Here is a 22,241-nt window from a genome sequence, read left to right as displayed (position 1 = left end):
TACCAGTAGTGACACTGAAAACTAGTGAAAACAGTCAGAAAAGATGAGAAGGGAAAAAAAATGTCAGTGGCCTCCACCTGTAAAACCATTCCTGTTTTGGGGTCGTCTCATTGTTGCCCATCTAGTGCACCTGTTGTTAATTTCATTAACACCAAAGCAGCCGAAACTGATTAACAACCCAGTCTGCTACTTAACTGACCAGATCAATATCCCAGGAGTTTAACTGACTTGATGCTATACTCTGATTAAAAGGTGTTCCTTTTATATATAAGTTTAGTAGACCATTAACATATCAGCAAGTCCTCTTCTCTTAACAGTTATTAGCATTTATCATGAAACAATTTGAATGCATTAAACAGACGAATGGATTATAAAACAATATGATCTCCTTGATCCCTTCCACATTTTGTCGTGTAACAACCTGGACATGGAATATATACACACCGACCACTTTCCCAGCTAACAATTTTTGGTTCCCAGAACGTTTACACTGTACATTTTTAAGGTTTGTTTTTGGTTAACCAGGAAAGATTTCTTTACGGAAATAGAACGTTGCTTTTAGGTTTGCAGAACCTTCCCCTAACGTTCTGTTAACGTTCTCTTAACCTCAGTTTTCATCATTTATATTACATATTCATACATTCATGCATCATTAATCATAAATAAACCAACCAGTCTATATAAATAAATAATCAGCGCACAATCCATGTTTTTGTTGAGCCATTGTTTAATTGTTTACATAAACAACATTAGCATGAATCTCAGGACATTCAAAACATTAATTATCATTTTAATTAAAAAGAAAGATGAAAACATTTTCATAGATAAAAGAATACTATCATTAAAAATAAACAGTAACTGTGGAAACTGATACATTTTTCAACTTTTGATCACCACTGTCATCTGTAAATTCAAAAAAAGAAATAAAAAAGGCAACGTAAGTTACATGGACATTATTTTAAACAATTAGAATTGAAAAATTAAATAAATAAACTTCTACTTTGTAGGCCTTTAATATCATGAGGTTTGTAATTATTAGGAACAGCTGTACACCGGCTTATTCATGCGGCAGGAATAAGCAGTCATGCGGCAGCAGCACAACGCCTAAACTCACACACATACAGGCCAAGAGCTTCAGTTAATTCCCAAAAGAGAATTAAAATGTTAGACTCCATGTGATTTTTGCTGTTCAAACTGTCATGAAAAAGACAAACGTGTTCCACACATGAGACAACAGATCAGATCTGAGCCACTTATAGTTTGAACACAGCCTAACATCCCACTTTAATCAAGAAATATTTTGTAATATCATGGCTAACTGACGCCGAGATTTATCATAATTAATCATCCTGTATTTCAGTATCATCATTAAGCAAGATTAAACAGTAGATGATGAAGATGATCATGCGAACTTGTATTAAAATCCTCACCCTCCAGCGAGCCAGTGGGTGACGTCACCGCGTCAAGCCCGAGCCGCAAGTTGTAAACAGAGCGCGTGAGAAAGTGAGGGAGAGCGCGCGCTGAGGGATCACGCGCGAGATTTCTTCCCACCTGGCCAGTTACTCAGGGGTGCACGCGGGAGGAATGGCATATCTTATGGCAGCCTTCTCAGTCAGCAATACTGTGACCAACTCTATCATAATGGTAAGAAAGACAAGCAGTGTTTACCTCTGTGTGGATGTTTATGTCTGGTTAGATAAAACCGTCTGATGTGCACCATTATAAGATACCTGAAACGGTGAAACAGTAGCTGTTTGGATAGTGTCTGTGCTGATCAGATGAACTTGAGTTACCTCCTTTGAGACTGGAAATAAAGAACAACACTGGACCTTTTAGAAAAATGCATAAGAATAAGTATAGTATTATATAACTGTTTATTGTATAAAGAAATCACTTTTAATATTAAAAGTAATAGTTAAAGCGATTTATTTGTACAATAAAATGTTATATAATTCAAAAATCTTATGTGTCCACTCACATCCTGATATAGTCCATTCTATTACATTTTTTTATGTATCCACTGTAGACTGTCTTTGCTTGATAGGTGATATGCTGTACATAGAAAAAAAGACAACACATATCAGTTTTCAGAGAACCATTCTGTGATATGACACAGCAGTAGATTCATTTCATTCAAGCATAAGCTATAGACGGGATGTTTTCCTTTGGAAGATTTGGCTGATAGTAACCCCATATGTCTTCTGTGACCAGAGGGATAGGGATTAGACACCTGCATGTCTCTTTGCAGTTAGCCATCCACACTTCCCGGACAGTGTTCAGCATGATTACTGAACACACCAGAATCACAATACAAAGGAGAGCAGTCTCTACTTTAACTGTTTGACTGTACAGTGAATTTTTTTATACCCTGTTTTTTATGTTCCTATCTCAGAACACCAATGGACCTCCTGATCTCATGTTGGACACCAGGACAGTGTGTGTTTCCATTGATGATGTAATGACCAATCACACTGGCAGCCAACAGACCCCACTGTTACATGCACACCTGAAAAAAGTGGAGAACAACCTAACAGAGGCACAGTGCTTCTCTTACCTGCCCCGCAGACTAGCAGTCAATATTGAATTCAGAGACCTCTCATACTCAGTTCCTGAGGGACCATGGTGGAGAAAGAAAGGTATTGTTTAATTTCATGAATACAAACTGAATCTTGACTGAAGGGCACTTTGTTATGAGAGCATAATTTAGTCTGATTTTAAAGTCATTTGTATAAAAGACCGTCATTTTATCTGTATTGAAACATAATTTTTGAAAAAATATTTTGAATATTGAATCATTATTTGCACGACCTGCATTTGCACACTGGAATGTGAGTGATGAAATGTTAAAACCTGTGAAAATAAAGTTTAGGGTGACTTCAATCTCGAACTGTACTTGTCCCATTTTATAAGTACTATATATTTAAAATATAATGTAACGTGCACATTGCATTTAGCCATTTGGTAGATTCTTTCATCCAAAAAGACTCACAAGTAAACCAGGATATGGTCCCAGCATATATTGTAGTTGAACAGTTGGAGCTATAATCAAAGCTCCAACAGTGACTCTGGTCATTCTGGGATCTGAACTAGGGCAAAACAGAAGAATTCAGTTCAGTTTTTCTGGTTATACTAAATGGGGAGTTAATGTAAGCAAATGAATAATTCTGATTGGTACTTTGGTAATCTTGACACCACATGTAGTAAATATAATAATGCCCAAATCAAATCAGGCAGAAGACAATATTTAGAAGCTAATTATTAAAATAAGTCGAAAGGGGCTTTTTTGTTGTTGATTTTTTTTTTTTTTTTAGCTCTTGTACAACATGTATCAGCCAAGAATAGGCTGCCTGGAACTTGATCTGTACAGTATGATTTTCCTGCTGTCATCCGTGCAGCATTTTGGGCAGAACATATTAGGGAAGACTGTTGGCATTTTTGATACTGAATTTACATACATTTAGTTTAAGAGTAGCACACTTCCAATATCTTAAAACATGTTGGGTGAATCTGTGGTGCTGTGCATCAGCACTGATTGGTTGAGCAGGAGAGTATACATGGTAGTATTGAATTTAGGATGAGACCCAATTGAGAGCTAGTGCAGCACTAGTGAAGATAGCACTTCTACAGGCCATCTTCAAAACATTACAAAAACTGTAAGGTGGCAGTGAAGTCTTGGCAGGTGATAGCCAATTGGCCAATTGAATTGGTGAAAACAGAAGGCAATTTGAGACAAATTTCAGTGTAATATTGCTACAAATGCTCAGTAGAGTGTAAACACTTACTTACTTACTTACTATTTTTTGCTCTAGATTCTGGTTTAGTACTAGGCCCCTAGTCACCAAGGTGTCTGCTAGCATTGTTACACATAATGTGAATGTCCCCGTGACACCCACACATATTTGCAGATTCACAGATACAATAGTATAAATCATCCTGTTTGACTCCCAGGTTTTGGAAAGAGTGACATGAACCCATACCTGATATGCCCTCTATTCATGATCAGTTTCTTTCTTATTGTCTTGTAGTTTCTGTGATGCCTTCTAGAATTTAGGCACCTTTGGGTATTACTCATCCCTCAAGTCCTGCTGCAATTTAGGTCTGGTTCAAATATGCTGTATGTACAGTTGTCGTACTATTACTCTGTACATAATCTTGTTGTTATGAAATATTCATGAATATCTCTGTGACTGGTTGGCTCACACAGTTGGCTACACAATATGATTCTTCTTCACCTTTCATAGATGGCTATCGAATCTTTTGAACCCTTTCTTCTTTAAAGCCAATGTGAAAGTACTGCCAGGACATTAGGCATGCAACTCCAGAGATAAAACCCTGGGGCTGGTATAGAGCTTGTACGAAAATGGTCCGGAATAGCAGAGGTTAGCATGATGTTTCATTTGGTGAACATAGTGGAGAGGACCAGTATAACCTTCTTGTACTGTAGCTAGAGTACACTATGGCGGTCTTAGCGAATAAATGCTGGGACTACATGCAAACCAGAGAAATAGGACTATACATCCTTTCCAATTAATAACACATTTATTGTGGTCATGGTAATAAATAACTACATAATTTTCATGACTGGATCATTATTGGTCTTATTTTATATAAACATTGAATCTTATGTTATTTGTAGATGTCTAAATGCCACAAGTTTAAGTTTACAAGCAACTATATTGTATACATTATCCACCTCCAATTAATAATGACTTTACACGAGTTTTTTTAATCAGATTAATACCCATAAATTCATGTACTTAGAGCTCTGTTATGAATCTGACACAAAGATAAAAACATTCATTTTACTGTCTTGTTTAGGAGTTATCTTGTATGTTTTATTAGCTCATAGTGTTAAGGGAAAGACCCAACAAAAAATGCTTTATGGAACTATATGGAAATACTATTGATCAGTAATTACTTCATTGGACCAAAACATCTAAGACACCTATCCTTCACTGGTTCCTCATCCCTAACTGACTGCAACTGTATCCAATGCCTTTCAGCTGTCTAACAAATCTTTGTAATCCATACTTAGTGGAAAGTGAGATCTGGCTACAGTAGTGTCAGCGACCCTGATCCGTGCTCATAGCTCAGTTGGTAACTGTCGGTCAACAAACTGTATTAACCCCAGTTATGAGCTCAGGGATTGGGTTGGGCCTCTCCAATTAGGATGAAACTAGAGATAAGAGCAGTACAGAGTGATGCTGTGTAGGATGGCCTTGTTTGGTTGCCAGGTAACTTGATGTTTAATTGCATGAAGTGTAATATTTTGTGGCTCGTGTTGTGATTCTACAGTGTTTAAAAAGAGATTTACAGTCAGATAGTGATTAATTCTTCAATGGATATTTTGCATTTGCAAATGCACATGCTGCAAATGCACAAAATGATTTAATAAGTGTTGTAATGAAACTTTTAAGTTTCAAGATTTTTATCTGGATGCATGCACATTTTAATCATAGGTTGTGATTTACTGACATTTTAGGTAATCGTTTTCATAGTTCTTCAGTAAACATTTTAAGATGGACATGCTGCTACACTGACTGTAAGACGACATTCAGATTTCAGGATGTATATCTCCATGCATGTGATTTGGCTATAAAAAATACTGGGTTATTTTCAATATGGTTCATATACAATCCATTTTTACAAGGTTCATGATCACCTAACCTGCTTCTAAGAAATATAAAATTTTCTCTTAGGCAACACTGCAAGGCATGAATATCTTTCAGAATATTATCAGAGGTTAATTCCTGTCAATTCAAACTAAGTTTTATCTCCAATTGCCCCAGATATGGGCCTTATGTTCAGGACATTAGCACTGTAGATGTGCCATGTGGTGTTGTAGGATGGAAAGAAAATGAGACTGATCAGATAATAAGGCTGGTAAAGTCTTATTCTCCAACTTTTCATATACCCACACTCTATCTGTTAAAATATTTTTTCAGAGAATTGCTTTCCAACCTCTGTTAAAGGTTCTATAAAAACAAAATTGTCTACATGGCCACTAAAGTAAGTAATGTACTGCACTAAGTGTAGCATCTCAACAGCTTCGGTCTACGTAATCTATTTTTTTATGCACCAGGTGATCCCCCCCAGTTTCAAGTGTATTTCCAAGACTAAATGCTGATGTAAGAGCTTGCAGTGCCAAGCAGTTTTTAGTTTTATGTGTCCATCATTGACACATCAAGCAAATGTGACAAATGTCTTCACCTTTTCCATTAATTTGTGTGACTTGTAGCTGAGATGTCACCTCATTTGGTACAAGAAATGACAGTTTGTTGATGTGGCACAGGGAACCAGATGCCATGGATAGCACAGAAGAAATATTTACAGTAGAGAGTATCTAGCTACCTGCAACATTTATGCTTAAAGATTAGAATGTGCATTAAAAGAGTGCAAGTAGGTTTAACAACCCATCCAAAAAAAAAAACAGTTGTTACTGACTTTCAAAAACAAAATCTTTAATTTTGTATGTAGGTTATGTTGGAATGTAATGTGCTTCACAGTGGTGCAACACACCTCAATACTATAACTGTAGTGTGTGCTATTTGTTACAAATCCTACCACCTGCTGCACTACTCACATCAGCTGAGGTGCAATCTGGCTGACAGTAAAATTTTTTTTACCAAGCAGATTAATTAGCATGCACAGATGACAGATGTTCTGTTCAGAATCAAGAACATGTAGTAACTGTGGAAACAGTGACAAATCCGAGTAAAATAAAGTTTGGCACAGAGTTGTTATACAACTCTCCTGCTAGCAAAAAACACAAACACCTCACAGTTAAAAATATAAAGAGAAAATAACAAGTCAGACTTAAAAATAATAATCCAATGACTTTCTGTGATATAATGCCTTTGAAAACTTTATGAAGGAATCAAGTGACTCTTTTTGTGATTGAATTTAGTCCTAGTGCTTCCACATGTGAAATTTTTTTTGGGGCTAAACGACTGTTGTTGGGACTGTCAGCCAATCATCCAGATAAAGGAGTATGCATAGACCCGGGCATTGCAGGGGTTCTAAGGTGATTCATCTTAATGTAGCCCTTCTGCCTCAACACAAATGCCTCCACTATTTATTTCACCTAACATGCTGCCTGTATCTACTGAGACTGTCCACTTGTTTTCTGTTTTACTGGCAATAGTTGTTTTGTATGGTGATGCAAGGCTATGAGTGTGCAAACCCATCCTTTTAGTACGGGGATCCCATACTAAAAGAGGACAGCGAAGGTCAGAGATATTTGTGTATTGCTTGGACAGATTGAGACTACAAATCCAATTAAGCTTGCAGCCACTGAAATCAACTGGATTAGCATTTGAGCTAGACAAATAGCAGGTTACCATCGGACATTCACAAACTGCCACTGTTTTATATTATTTGATTGATGTATTCTATAGTCTCCCCTTTAAACCTACTTACAGAAAAAATACGGTTTGAATAGCACAATGATGATGATGAGAGGGATGATGAAAAACTTTATTGTCCCACTGTGGGAAGTTTTTCTTGGGCTTTCCAACCATCAGCTTGTTGTTATTAAATACAGTACATACAGAAATTAAAAACATCCTACACAGTTCATTCTTAACAGTACATAAAACATAGATACTGTATATACACATACCTACAATGTACATACTACATACCCACGCAAATGCAGATTACAGGAAAATGTGCATTGCCGAAAAGTCTTTAGAAATGTCTCAACACTCAACACCTTGGATCAAATTCAGAATCTATTGTCAAATTGGACAAAAGTATGTGGATTAGTAGAACCAGGGGAAAAAAATTGCAAGGGTCATATGACAAGTGAGAATGAGAATTATCCTGTAGGAAAAAGGCAAACAGGAGCAATCATGCAAAAAATTTGAGAAACACAAAAGGTGTATAACAAATGCTTTCTTTCACCCCACTCACAAAGAGCCACTTATGTGAGGAGGAGGAGGTGCTAAGTGAATATGTTTTATTCAGGTAGAGCCTGACATGGGGGGAGAAAACAGCACTCTGCTATGAACACTGGGAAATGTTTCTCACAGGTACCCATTGGCCTGTTCTCGTCTTTCTTAGGTTACAAGACCCTGCTGAAAGGCATCTCTGGCAGCTTTACCAGTGGAGGTCTAGTGGCCATCATGGGGCCCTCAGGAGCAGGGAAGTCAACGCTTATGAACATCCTGGCAGGATATAGGTGAACACAACAAAGAAACGTCACTCACACACATATACACACAAGCCTATTCACCATGTGCTGTATGTTCTTTATGTATGCACATATGAGCAAGTGTTTGCAGTTTTGTGAATGCGAGCACTAGGAGCAATAGAAGCATTATTTTAACGTTGTAAATTCCCTTTTTAGAAGCCTTTTAATGGATTAGTAATCATTCATCATATATCTCTGTGTATTTTCATGTATTGATTGTTGTAAAGAATAAATGTTAAAGAAAATACATCATAATTACCCTGTCTGGTAGAAAACTGTTACTGAAAGCTACTCAGAGAAGAACACTTTGTACTCCACTGCATGGATTAATCTCACAGCTGCAAGTGCAAAGTCAATACACATTCAATATGAATTCAATGAATTCAAAGCTGTGTTCCAACAAGCATGCAGCATAATCTGCTGTTATTATGGTATCACACAAGTATTATGGAAAAACTTCATTCAATATGAAAAAAACTTCATCCTGCACATCAACATTTACTAAGCATTAAATAAAAGTTCAAAACCCTTTTTACTTTTAAAAAAACAAAAGCTTGTTTTTTAACTATTGTCAGTAAGTTGTCTATCACTCTGCTTCATCAAGCAACAGTGTTTGTGCTTCACTGATGCCACAATCTAACTGTGCTCATTCTGCAGCATCATAGACAGCATATAGCCTACAGAATGAACTACTGTCACCTAATGTTTGCTTACTAGATAAAATATAATTTCTGGTTGAAGGAGAAAGGCTTCTGTAATGTCACAGCACATTGCTCAGCATTGGACTCCATCACACCTGAATCCATTTTCACCTCAGTGATTATATCAGGCTCTCTCACTCTCTTATGCTTTTACCTTCTCTCTCCCATGATTGGCATCACCTGACATGTTTGATCATGCCTAAAGTTGGGGTGCGATGACATTTGACTTGTCTGATCTGGTGTACAAGTATTCCAACCGACATCCCCAGCACAGAGCTGACTGAGAATTACTATTACAGGATTATCAATGAGATTCACAGCAGCTCAAGAACACCAGTATTATAGATTATTTTTGTCCCCGATTCAGTAATATATTTTTTTTTAAATTATACTGTAGCAGTAATGATGGTTACATCACTGAGTTTATATTTATAATGCACATTTGGGTTTAACATATGACACAGGTTAAAGTTTAAATACATGCTCAAAAATGTTCGCTTTGTGTTTTAGGGAAACAGGAATGAAAGGAGATATCTTCATAAACGGGCAGCCCAGAGATCTGAGGTCCTTTAGGAAAGTGTCTTGTTATATTATGCAAGATGACATGCTTCTGCCACACCTGACGGTCCAGGAGGCCATGATGGTAAGGAGCTACTGAAACTTCAATGTGTTTTCTGTGAAAGCAACAAAATGATTTTAATATCTTTTATTTATGCAGTTGCTTGTCTGATTTATTGTATACATGAAGAAAACTGAAGCACAGAACATAGTTTGTGCAGATTATGTATATTAAATAATACCCATGCCTATATCTTTCACCTTAGTTTTCACATTTAGTTTAGATTTATTTTAGATGTATCATTAATACTTCACCTTCTACTTGTTATTACTATTACAGTTTTTAGCCTTCACAAGCTGGGTAGTTACAATTTAGCTCTCAGTGGCTAAATATATATGGATTGCAGACCTTAATGGATATTTGACAGAAATGAGAGAAAGTGAATCATAGTCTTATATCATAAAAGATGATCTTCTGATTAAAAAGCCTGAATTCTGCCTCCTCAGGTGTCAGCTAATCTGAAACTACAGGAAAAGGAAGAAGGCAGGAGAGAGATGGTAAGAGAAAACTGTGTGAACCTCTTCACACTTTAACTGCTTGTTGTCTGATGTTAGAGAACTGGAATTTAGAACATAGGGTTGTATTTTTATTACATTTTAGTGGAGTGTGCCATAACTTGCATAGGAATACCTAAAGGAAAATTTAGATATTTGAAATGCTCTCCTTCTCCAAATGAAATAGGTTTGTTGGGAGATATTGTCAGCTGAAATCAATGTCCTAGTACTTCAGTACCAGTATACCAGTTTCAGCTAGTTTCAGTTAAACTTGTGATTTTGATTTCTATGATTTCTGTGATTTTGATTTTCAGTTACAAAAGCTGATAAGTAAAAACCACTTCCGTAATGGAAAATAGTATTGTCATAGCTAATTTACCTTTCTAGAATTCTGATGATCCAAATACTGATTGAATATTTGTATAAAGCAAATTATTTATTTAAACACAGTGTGATTCATATGTAGGCACAAGGCCCCTGATATTTAGTACAACAGCATAATGGAAAGTGTGATATTACTTTTATACAACTGTTCAAAATACAAGAAATAAATATAGAGTACCTGACATTTCAGACATAGTATGGCCAAATATTTTGTTAATTTTTGCTCCATCAAAGAAAATAAGCAACAGCTGGATAGACCGTTGCATGTTGTAACAGTTTCAGTGTAATGAACTATTATTGGAATTGGAATTTTATGTAGCAAACACAGAGAAGCGAAGTGATACAAACAGTGAAATGTATCGTGCTGTGTTCCACTTTTGGAGCAGTGCTTGCCCAATCACATTAGTCGTCCGGAACTGACTGTAATATGATACTAAATAATGCCTCTGTCTTTGAAGGTGAGCGAGATCTTGACTGCACTTGGCTTGTTGGAATGTGCTAAAACACGCACATCTAACCTCTCTGGCGGCCAGAGGAAGCGCTTGGCAATCGCCTTGGAACTTGTCAACAACCCACCTGTCATGTTTTTTGATGAGCCCACAAGGTGAACCCCATGAGAAACATTCACTCATAATACATGCTCTTTTGTGCCCTCACATATAATAAGGATTATTTTATTAATCACACTGAGCATCGTAGCATGCACTAGAGCCAAATATAGTTTTTTAAATATCAAAAGAGAATAACAATAAATATGAACAGAGGTTGTGTCTATAGTTAGCTGTGGTGAGAGGTTTGATAACTACATAGGCCCCTAAGGGGATGATTAAGCAATCTGTTTATTTCTTCATCCTGTGGGTTTCTCCTAGGGGATTAAGCCATATAATTGATTGCTGATTAAGCCATATAATTAAAATGCTTCCCCTATCTAATATTCAGGGTGTCCCAAAAGTCTCCTTACATAGGGGACTATGTATGCCAGCACCACGTCGGTTGTGCCTTCGACAGTTAGACATCCAATTCTCGTTTGGTCCACAACACTTCCAGTCTTTTTAAATTTGCTAATAAGTTTGGCAGCAGTGTCATGTGTGATGTGCTTGCCATGTTTCCTGTTAAAGTCCATCTCAACCTTGCGACAGCTTCCCAATCCAGCCATGAGAATGATTTCAATATATTCTTCTTTTTTTCAATATTCTTAAAGGTATTCTTAAAGGCTATCTGAAAAAAAAAAAAAAAAAAAAAAAAAAAAAATATATATATATATATATATATATATATATATATATATATATATATATATATGTTTTGCTATGTATATATTATATATATATATATATATATATATATATTAAATATTGGATAATATTAATTAATTAATTAATTAATAATATTGGACTGACAGGTGTTTCTTGTTGCTCAGGTGAGCCCTGTTAGATTGATTGTTTAAACAATTCACAGTTCTGAATGTCTACTCTTGATTTGAGCCCTGGTCTTGCCTGAGAAGACTGCTTTTTCTTGTTAAAAAGGATAAACCAACATGAAGACCAGAGAGCTGTCTAGGGGAGAAAAGCAAGCTGTTTCGAAGCTGAGAAAAAGGGGAAAATCTATCAGACCCATTGCACAAACACTGGGCATAGCCATTACAACAATTTGGAATGCTCTGATAAAGAAAGAAACCACTGGTGTACTAACAACTGGATATTGAACAGGTTGGCCAAGGAAAAGAAGAGCAGTTAATAAAGGAAACATTGTGAGAGCTGTGAAGAAAAACCCAAAAACAACAGTCAGTGTCATCACCAACAACGTCCACAGGTTCAGGGGTGAAGGTATCACAATCCACCATTCAAAATAAGACTTCAAGAGCAGAAATATAGAGGCCATACCACAAGAGGCAAACCACTCATCAGCAATAAGAATCGGAAAGCCAGATTGGAATTCACAAAGAAATACAGAGATGATCCAGAAAAGTTCTGGTACCAATATTAACCTCTACCAGAGTGATGGAAAGGCCAAAGTGAATTCAGAAATCTACAGAAACATTCTGTAGAAAAATGAATCCAATCTAATTGGGAGGATCTTCATCATGTGGCAAGACAACGACCCAAAACCACTGCCAGCACAACGGACTTCATCACGGGAAGGTTTTAGACTGGCCAAGTCAATCACCAGACCTTAAACCAGTTGACTATGCATTTCACCTCCTGAAGAGAAGAGTGAAGGGAGAAACCTCCCAAACCCAAAACGAAAAACAAATGAAAGAAGCTGTGGTAAATGTCTGAGAAAGCATCACAAAAAAGAATACAACAATTTGATGATCAGTGGGTTGCCTGCTTGATGCAGTTATTTCAAGCAAAGGATATGCAACCAAATATTGAGTGTTATTTATTTTAATTTACTTTAAGACTGGCTGTTTCAATACTTTTGCTCACCTAAGAATTGGGTGGTCTGCCACCAAAGGTGCCATGTGCTAAGTTGTTTAACACATCTAGATGTAAATATCAGGATGTGAAAGCTGAAATTCTGGTCTCTCCTCTCATATTCATCTTTTGATCTCAAACACAAAGGTCTTCAAAAAATACAGTTCCAAATAAGTGCAATTTGTCGCCCATGAGTATATGTATGGTGTATGTACAGATTACAGTTTAAACTGTCAACACCTTCAATGTCATCATTTCAACAGCATCAGTTCTTTAACTGATTTCAGTGGAAAAAGTAGACAAGTGGGGACAGAAGGGCACTTCTGACTTTTTATATTTCCCTTTCTTTTCAGTGGACTGGATAGCTCCTCCTGTTTCCAGGTGGTCTCACTGATGAAAGCTCTGGCTGAAGGAGGCCGAACAGTTATCTGCACCATTCACCAGCCCAGTGCCAAAGTCTTTGAGCTCTTTGACAAAGTAAGCTATAGAGACTTTGACTAAGTAAGCTATATTATGCTAAGTGTTGAAGTGAGGTTGTAAAAACATAATATAATAACATTATGTTAAGTCATAATAACATAAAGAATCCAGGCTTTAGTAAATTCCAGCATTCCTTCAGTACTGGCAGTTCTGGCTTACTTGGCAGCCTGGGCGAAATAATAAGACAGGAGCAGGGATGGGCATCCCACCCATGCCAGGATCTGCCATTGTCCTTAATTGAACACTCTAATACAAGGATAAGATATGAAAACAATTTTATCTCACTATTTTACATGTGTTTTTAATTGTTTTACAGCTTTATGTTCTGAGCCAGGGTCAGTGCATCTACCAGGGGAAAGTATCAAACCTAATCCCCTATCTAAGGGAACATGGACTCAACTGTCCTACATATCACAACCCTGCTGATTTCAGTAAGGAACTCACCCTTGTTGTTAAAAAGTCAGAAGCAAATGTGTATCAGTAGATATAAATGATGATTATCCTTATATGCATGTTCATAACAAAATCTCAGTCATGTCATAACAACATTTTTGCAGTTGTTGTGTTGCACAAAATGGAGTAGACACCCTATACTGTATACTTTATTGTACATAGTGCATGTAGTGTGTTCCACATGTTTCTGAAAGAGATGGGTTGTAGTATATATGAACATCTTTTTGCCCTTAGTAATGGAAGTGGCCTCTGGAGACTATGGTGACCACATGGCTCGGTTGGTGAAAGCTGTTAATGAGGGGAAGTGTGAGAAAGATTATAAAAGTGAGATGAATGGTGATGGGGCTCTGAACTCCTTCTTTTGGCATAAACCATCTGATGAGGTACAAACACAGGCAATGCTGTATATCCTACAAAATGTGATACTAAACAAATAGGTTAATGTAAGCTCACTTAAGAATAAGAATATTGTGTTAATTTGTGTTATAAGAGGTATATTTAATTTTTTTCTAGGACTCCTCTTCCACTGAAGGCTGTCACAGCTTCTCTGCCAGTTGTCAGACGCAGTTCTGTATCCTCTTTAAAAGAACATTCCTAAGCATCATGAGGGATTCGGTAAACAAAACTGCTGATCACTGCACAAATGTTGTAACACATCACATTTGATGAAGGAGCATTTTATGAAACTGCCACATTCTTTATCATTTAATATGCTGTCTAATAGATCAAGTAGGTTGTTAAAATAAAAATAAAAAATCAGTCCAGAAACAGAAGTCTAATGAACATGAGCAAAGTGCACAGGGCTATAAACTCAAATATGCATTCAGTTATTAAATATACAATAACAGTGTACCTGATGTTAGCCTATATATTTTGCATTTCGACAATATGTCCAAGTGCCTTCCAAAGGGTGAGAACACTCTACCTAACTGAAAACATGCCCCTTCCAATCTGTATACAATATTTTAACATCCAACGTTAAGACTATAATTGCAAAATGTGTTGGTTGGAATATTAAAAATTATACAGTATGTTATACAATATTTCTTAAACTTAGAAACTTACTTAATGAGTAAATACACCATTTATTTAAATATTTATTTCACCAAGATGCTATAATTACTCCAGATTATTACATATAGTAATAAATAAAGAATAGCTATGAGACTTAGTAGGCCCAGAGCAATTCACTGACACAAAAAGCCAACATCTTTACAGTAACGAAACATAAACAGCTGAGATCAGTGAGTAGAAGCATGCATATGAGAGGAGACTTTGTGTAATCTGAATGTTTTAATATAATATAATATAATATAATATAATATAATATAATATAATATAATATAATATAATATCTTCTATATAAATTTTGAGGGTGACTCAGGAGCTTTGGGCAAGGCTTTGGGCAACTAATCAGAAGGTTGTAAGATCAAATCCCAGCATCACCAGGTTGTCACTTTTTGGTCATTGAGCAAGGCCCTTAATCATCTGCATTGTAAGATAAAGTGGTTTCTAAATACGAATGAATAAATGGATGAATCGCTGAGATTCTCACACAGTTAAAATCCAACCATGCATTTCCTCACCTGGCCAAAACAACACAGTTTTAACTTCCTAATTAATGTAAACGTAAATGAAAATAGTTGATCGACATTTGTTTTGTGTGTGGGTGATCTACCTGCTGCAGTGCTATAGTGTTAGAAAAGAAAACACCACTATCAGCCAACATTTATTTATTAAATTAAGAGAATACATGTCCAGATGCTTTCTGGCTAGCTTACTTGCAAGACATCTGCAATGTTCTTCTGGCATCAAAAGTTCAGAGAAATTCAAATGAACAAAAAATGAGTGTGGCTGTTGAATTACATTTAGACAATCAGGTGAGGACATCATGAAGGGGAAGACATTTAACTCATTCATTCATGCACCTTCAACAGCCATTTTATCCTATTTGCACACTCATTTACACCTAGGGGCAATCCACCTACTGCTATATTTTTGGGAAGTGGGAGGAAGCCCAGGGAGAACATGTGAAACCCCACACAGACAGTTGAAACCAGGCACTATTGCCTGTACACAGACTTTTAACTCAGTATAACCAAATCCACGTTAATATCACAGAAATGTCCACCAGCAGAAGGCAGAGAGAGAGAGAGAGAGAGAAAAAGAGAGAGATCATGTTGTAGTGTGTGCCAAGCAGACTAAATCAATGAATTGAGTTTGATTGACTATACATTTTAGAGGCTGTCATGAATAATAAGATGGCTGAATCCAACCTAAATAGAGTCTAGAGTCCACTATGGTGTTAGGAGTTAATTATTAATGGCAGCTGGTTGTGAAAAGTTGCTATGAAATGAGTTCCAAATGAGCAGATAGTAGAATACAGTACTGTATGAAAAGCAAATGTATGAAAAGGACGATCACATTTTGTTGAACCAGATACTAAAACTACTCTTGGCATCTACAAATATAACAGCATATTAAATGCTACTTGGTGGATTTTACCATTTCCAAAAGATCAGTGAACATAAATTTCTTCCTAATAGCACAGTGAATTTACAGGGAGAATAGTACAGTTTGGGAGCAGTTTGGGTACAGTTTTTAAAAAAAAAATTCTATGCCCCATCTTTGCATAATGAATAATAAAACAATTTAAAAAATCATATAGTGTTATCTTTTTTGACTAGGTGTTGACCCACCTGCGCATCACCTCTCATATCGGAATTGGGCTCCTGATAGGGCTTCTGTACCTCGGCATCGGAAATGAGGCCAAGAAAGTCCTCAGCAACTCTGGTTTCCTTTTTTTCTCTATGCTCTTCCTCATGTTTGCTGCTCTGATGCCCACTGTGCTTACCTGTGAGTGGATTAAACTGCTAAATATCTATTCATTTTCTGTCTTTTTATTAAATATCTATTAACCTTTCTAACCTTTCTGTCTGTATCTTTCTATTTAATTGCATGTCTGAAAACATGATTTGTAATTATTTGCAACCAGCATGGATGCTTTTGTATCATGAGTAATTTTATCTGATAGTAATAACATGTCATCAGATCTCCTGCATATTCTCAAGCTAAATAATTCTGTGCTTAACAGTCGAATATTCTCATTCTTATGTATCAAGAAATATTAATTGCACATTCATTTGTATTTTCAATCCTAGTTCCTCTTGAGATGGCTGTCTTTTTGAGAGAACACTTAAATTACTGGTACAGTCTGAAGGCGTACTACCTAGCAAAGACTATGGCCGATGTCCCATTCCAGGTAAAATGTCATATAGTATGCTTTGATGGCACTAACATATTATAGAAGCTCAGAGGGGATTTACTCAGGTCAGAGAAGAGTGCTCCCAATTTAGGAAAGTCCAGCAGTAGCATTATATAAGCAGGCTGTACTCCCTGTTAGAAAGGCTTTTCTCTAAAACTAATATTCACTAATGGTTGCAAGAATGGTGAATAAGCTTTTTCTTATTGAATCCTTTTGTTCATAGTTGAGCTTGTACACATTTTATTGTTACCATTTATGTACATTCAATGATATAAATTGATTATTTAAATTATGAACCCTAATACATCAAGGGCTAATCCAAATTTTTACTGTAATATATTTATATCTTTTATAAAGATGATCTTTATCTTTCTGATGATTATATCAGACTTGTAGGGTTTGAAATATTTTGATACAGCACTCTAATATTGTGAAACATGCCTAAAACAATGAAACTCTGAAGAAAAACAGACATGTGAGTTAATCTGAATGCTGCAGTCTAATTCGTGTCCTGAACAAGCCAAGAAGTACAAATGGCTAAAACATGGTTTTAAATACAACGATTTGTTAAAGAGTTATGAGTCAGTTAAAGAGATTAAATGCTTTTACTCCTAAATTTTGAGTACTAAAACATTGTAAATTCTTGAAACAATGGAATGTAGTTATAATTGATTTTACTGATTCTGGCTTATAGATTGTATTCCCAGTGGCATACTGCAGCATTGTTTATTGGATGACCTCTCAACCATCAGATGCTGTTCGGTTCATCCTCTTCTTGGCTTTGGGTACGCTGACGTCGTTGGTGGCACAGTCTTTGGGTCTCTTGATTGGGGCAGCGTCTACATCATTGCAGGTGATCCTAAATTGGCATCTCCTTTTACAGAATACTTTTAATTATGTTTTAATGTAATTACTGACTTAATAATGCATTGTTTTTTGTAATATTTTATTTTTTAGGTGGCCACTTTTGTAGGGCCAGTGACTGCCATACCTGTGCTGCTATTTTCAGGCTTTTTTGTCAGTTTTGACACCATCCCAAAATACCTCCAGTGGATATCTTACATTTCCTATGTCAGGTAAGAATTATAATACTTAGTATTGGGAAACAATTTTAATAAAAGTAATGGCAGTTTTATTCTTTTTATTTTATACATTGCCTTTATTAAGAATATTTTAAAATGTAAAAGTGAAGTATCTGGGCTTATAATTATCTTAAAATACATTGTCAAGCACACAAATAATTTTGGTAATAGAAAAAAATGTATTAAGGGGATGTTTACTACAAACCAGCATTGTGTGTGTGTGTGTGTGTGTGTGTGTGTGTGTGTGTGTGTGTGAGATGGGATGACTGATTTTGCTTGCAATCACTGGAGAGTACCAATGTTTGTGCAGTATAAATCTGGAGGACTTTCTTCAAGCGAAAATAAAGACTGTGAATGGGATCATTCTTTTTATGTGTCAGTCGGCAGTTGTCTAATGCAGCTGTTTTATGCTTTTCAGGTATGGTTTTGAAGGAGTTATCTTGTCCATCTATGGGCTGGACCGTGAGGACCTACACTGTGACAAAGATGAGACATGCCACTTCCAAAAATCCAAGGCCATTTTGAAGGAGCTAGATGTTGAGAACGCTGAGTTGTATCTGGACTTCATTGTGCTGGGCATCTTCTTTGTCTCCCTGCGTCTTATTGCCTACTTTGTCCTCCGCTACAAAATCAGTGCAGAGAGGTAGACAGCAAGACAGTAACAACTTTGACAAGACTCTTACACCCTAGGAAGAGTGAGCATAGAGATCCAAAGTGGGTGATTCTTTCTTCACACTGCGAAAAGGGCTGCTATCTTTGTGGAGGTCCATCACAAACAGGACAGCAATACACTGAACAGTTTAGACTACTGACATTCGGTGCACTATTTTGCACTAAAAAAGACATGGATATCCGTATGGATTAACAATATAAGTATATGTACATGTGACAATCTACAGTTGGTTTGAACACTTATCAGGGAGTTGGACTTATATCCTGTCTTGTGTTATGCTGTGTACATTGTATGTATAATTCTGTCTGCCTGGGTATGATGGATCCTATCTTTAATAAATAGGATATAAGAATAATAATTAGACAAATAGGAAAGAGTTTCACAATTTTAAGAGCTGGTCTCTACTAGTTAATGCAAAAACTGATTCAGGACACTGCTATTTTAGGTTACTTTATTGCAGTTAAATGTCATCAACAGTACCAAAGAACACACCAATCTGCACTTCAATTAACAGCCGCACACAAGCTATAATTACCTTTCCAGCTTTAATGCTTTTTTAGGCTAATGACAGAAATCTGTTCAATAATAAATCTGTGTTACACTATAAATTGTATTTCACTATTTATGGACATACAAATTCTTAAAATGCATTTGATTCTGGACAGCAAAGTGTGGAAGCTCATCAACAGAACCCTCTTTATAACTCAGTGACCAGCCTTCCTTGGATGGAGGATGCTATGTCTACCGTAATGTCTGGGACGTTTTTCCAGGCTGATACTGACTTGGGAGTTGAACCACTACATTAAACTCTGGCCTTAGTAGCATCCTGAATCCCAAATGAGACAGAATTGGCCTTGGCCGGCTGGCATGCTCTGGCAGGCTCTGGCAGGCTCTAAACTAGCTGTGACTAGTTGTAATGTGGCCCAAGTGGGACTGGGTAGTGATTTGCAGCCTAATGCATTGTTTTATGGAATTCACATCTATAGCCATGCAATCTCCCAATGCCATTGAAATTCAGTGACTGGATCCAAATCACTATATTGATGACCGTAAAACTCATACACAATCAATATCCTCATTGAGTCTGTAATATACCTGAATAACACATTCACATACCAAAGTACCTTAATTTAATAATATTCTTAATGGGGACTGAAATACACCTTCTTAAACACAGCTGCATCTTGCTTTGGAAGCTTATCAATTACACTGTGTGCACAATGTACCAAATTGAGTATATGAGTTAGGTTAATGTGGCCACAAGGTGAAGAAATCATAGAATACACAATATTTACTCTTTGTGCTGAATTTGCTATTTTGAGTTTTCAAATGAATAAAGATTGTGCCCACATTAAGTTTTACCAAAAAGAAAACACACAGAATAAAATATACCGATCTACACAAAATATTTCTTAAGTTACTTACATAAAAATGCTGCTTGCATGTCAAAAAATGTAACCTTTTGAAAACCATCTTAAAACAGGACTAGCTATTTGTAAATTAGCCTGATTCATATTGATGTCAAATGATCACTAGAGTTTTTTTTTTTTTTTTAATTTTGTCTAAAGCATGCACCCATGCTAATAATGCAGATGGACCTTATTAAATTGGCATCTTAAGTACATTTTGAGTGTTTGCCAGGGTACTGACATTCCACATTAATGTTTTATTAAATGTCCATGTTATGTCACAGCAATCTGTTTTCAATCTGGAAACACTTATATAGAAAAAAAAAAGATTTTTCTGATATGTTTGTAATGTTTTGTATGATTTATAATGCTAGGTTCTCTTGACTAATTTTAATACAGACAGCTTTAACAAAAATGACATTTATTTATCATAATGAGCTGGTTGTGACACAAATGTAGGAATGAATACAGAGCAGTTATGAGAATATCAGCATATTATCTACCAAGAACCTTTATCTCAATCTTTGGATTTTTGCATTTATTTCACTGTTAAAAGTTTTTGATTGACAGGCACAGGATATAATACATGGTTATCAATTCAGGAAAAAAAAAACAGTTGACAATTCTGGGTAACTGAAACAAATATGTTTTGCCAGGAGTTGATATTCCCATTTTACATGAAACAAGATTGTTATAACCCAAGTATTACAACTGTGTTACATATGTATATAAAATATTTGCTGTGGACCTTCATGTGGAAATATTAATCCAATCATTGATTTTACATATTTTTTAGATACAAAATGGTCTTCTTTCAGGTTTTGGTAGGTTTGTCTAGGAGTATCTGTCTTGCATTTTTCTTTGTATATTGCCTGCATATTATTCTTGGTTTTTTTTTTTTTTATGTTTATTTAGAACTTGCACACACCATCTAAACCTCCTGATAGTTTTAACTGTTTTCCTTTAAGTCATTGGGGCTGTATTGTAGTAGTCAGTTCATTTTTCAAGGGAATGCATGTTGCTTTTCTGTGATGTTTTAACAGGGTAGAATAATAATAAATTTGAATTATTTTAAAAACTATGTCTTTTGTACTGTCTTTTACAGTTCTTTTTCTAATTGTAAGTAAAACCAACTGTAAGCTCTCATAGTATTATGCAAATACACACCTTAACTTGAGACATAGGTAGAACCATAATACAAGAGGTTTCATGATAAACACAGTAATAAACAAAATAGAAAGACAATTGTTTCATTCATACTTTACATTCTTTTTTCATGCATTACATTAACAAATCAATACTCAAAAAAATAAATATCTTTACTATTTGATTATTTAAAAGCAACTGTGAGCAAATTATGCATATTTTTGAGAGCAGGTACTAAAATGCAGTGTTATTGCATGATCTAGCAGATGTGAAATCTGGATGGGGTCCTAACGTACTAACAAGCATATGATGTAGTATTTTTAGGCCTAGGTATACACAGGAGGAGATAATTTTGTAAAGAGTGCAAAGATTGCCAGTAGTGTTTCTGTATTAGCTTATATACAGTGTATATATAGAGTACTGGGTTGAGTGTTGTGTAACTAAAGTGGTATGCACCCAGGTGTATATATGTACACAAAATTAATTTTTGGTGCTGGTCGCAGTGTCCGAGAGTGATGCAGTTTACCAGACAAATGAGTATATTTCCAGTCATATGTTAATTACTACTGCTGTGAAAATGCTGAAATTTTGAGCTTTAAAAGAATGACATAATTAACGTTTAATTAAAGTTTTCTTTGCATACAGTCAACATCTAAATAAACATAAATCAACAGGCCTCATAACACAACAAACAGTAGAGAACAAGAAAACTTTCCGCTTACAAAAACTATGACTTTGTGACACGGCTACTAATAACATTTTATTTATCTTTGTTTTAACAAGATTGAAATGTAGTTAAAGAAGCACCCAAATGTTATCATAGTCTCAAATGTACAACTTTTGTGTTTCTTTGCAGCTGGACCAGGATCATATGTCTACGTGACATGTTCCTATCTGTCTTGATCAAGCTGATCAGAATTGCCT

The 22,241-nt window shown here is 35.9% G+C and overlaps 1 protein-coding gene across 1 annotated transcript; it reads left to right on the top strand.

The window, feature by feature from the left end:
• The first annotated feature begins 1,448 nt into the window (after positions 1 to 1,448).
• abcg1 (ATP-binding cassette, sub-family G (WHITE), member 1) lies at positions 1,449 to 21,672 on the top strand. Its single transcript, XM_026934921.3, has 15 exons — positions 1,449 to 1,644; positions 2,393 to 2,636; positions 8,065 to 8,182; positions 9,406 to 9,538; positions 9,961 to 10,011; positions 10,851 to 10,996; positions 13,163 to 13,286; positions 13,606 to 13,720; positions 13,977 to 14,125; positions 14,256 to 14,357; positions 16,430 to 16,598; positions 16,904 to 17,004; positions 17,702 to 17,860; positions 17,965 to 18,083; positions 18,508 to 21,672. The coding sequence occupies exons 1-15, from the start codon at positions 1,585 to 1,587 to the stop codon at positions 18,734 to 18,736; spliced, it is 2,019 nt and encodes a 672-aa protein (XP_026790722.3). The 5' UTR covers positions 1,449 to 1,584; the 3' UTR covers positions 18,737 to 21,672.
• Positions 21,673 to 22,241: the final 569 nt, after the last annotated feature.

This window comes from Pangasianodon hypophthalmus, chromosome 14 (genome assembly GCF_027358585.1).
Source record: "Pangasianodon hypophthalmus isolate fPanHyp1 chromosome 14, fPanHyp1.pri, whole genome shotgun sequence".
Lineage (NCBI taxonomy): Eukaryota > Metazoa > Chordata > Actinopteri > Siluriformes > Pangasiidae > Pangasianodon > Pangasianodon hypophthalmus.
This window is presented reverse-complemented; position numbering and strand designations above follow the sequence as displayed.

Bases quoted from the DNA above. Each gene is read 5' to 3' on its own strand.
- abcg1 (XM_026934921.3), top strand. From the start codon at position 1,585: ATGGCATATCTTATGGCAGCCTTCTCAGTCAGCAATACTGTGACCAAC. The intron at 9,539-9,960 runs GTAAGGAGCTAC...CTGCCTCCTCAG, and splicing joins CGGTCCAGGAGGCCATGATG to GTGTCAGCTAATCTGAAACT. The intron at 18,084-18,507 runs GTAAGAATTATA...TATGCTTTTCAG, and splicing joins TCTTACATTTCCTATGTCAG to GTATGGTTTTGAAGGAGTTA.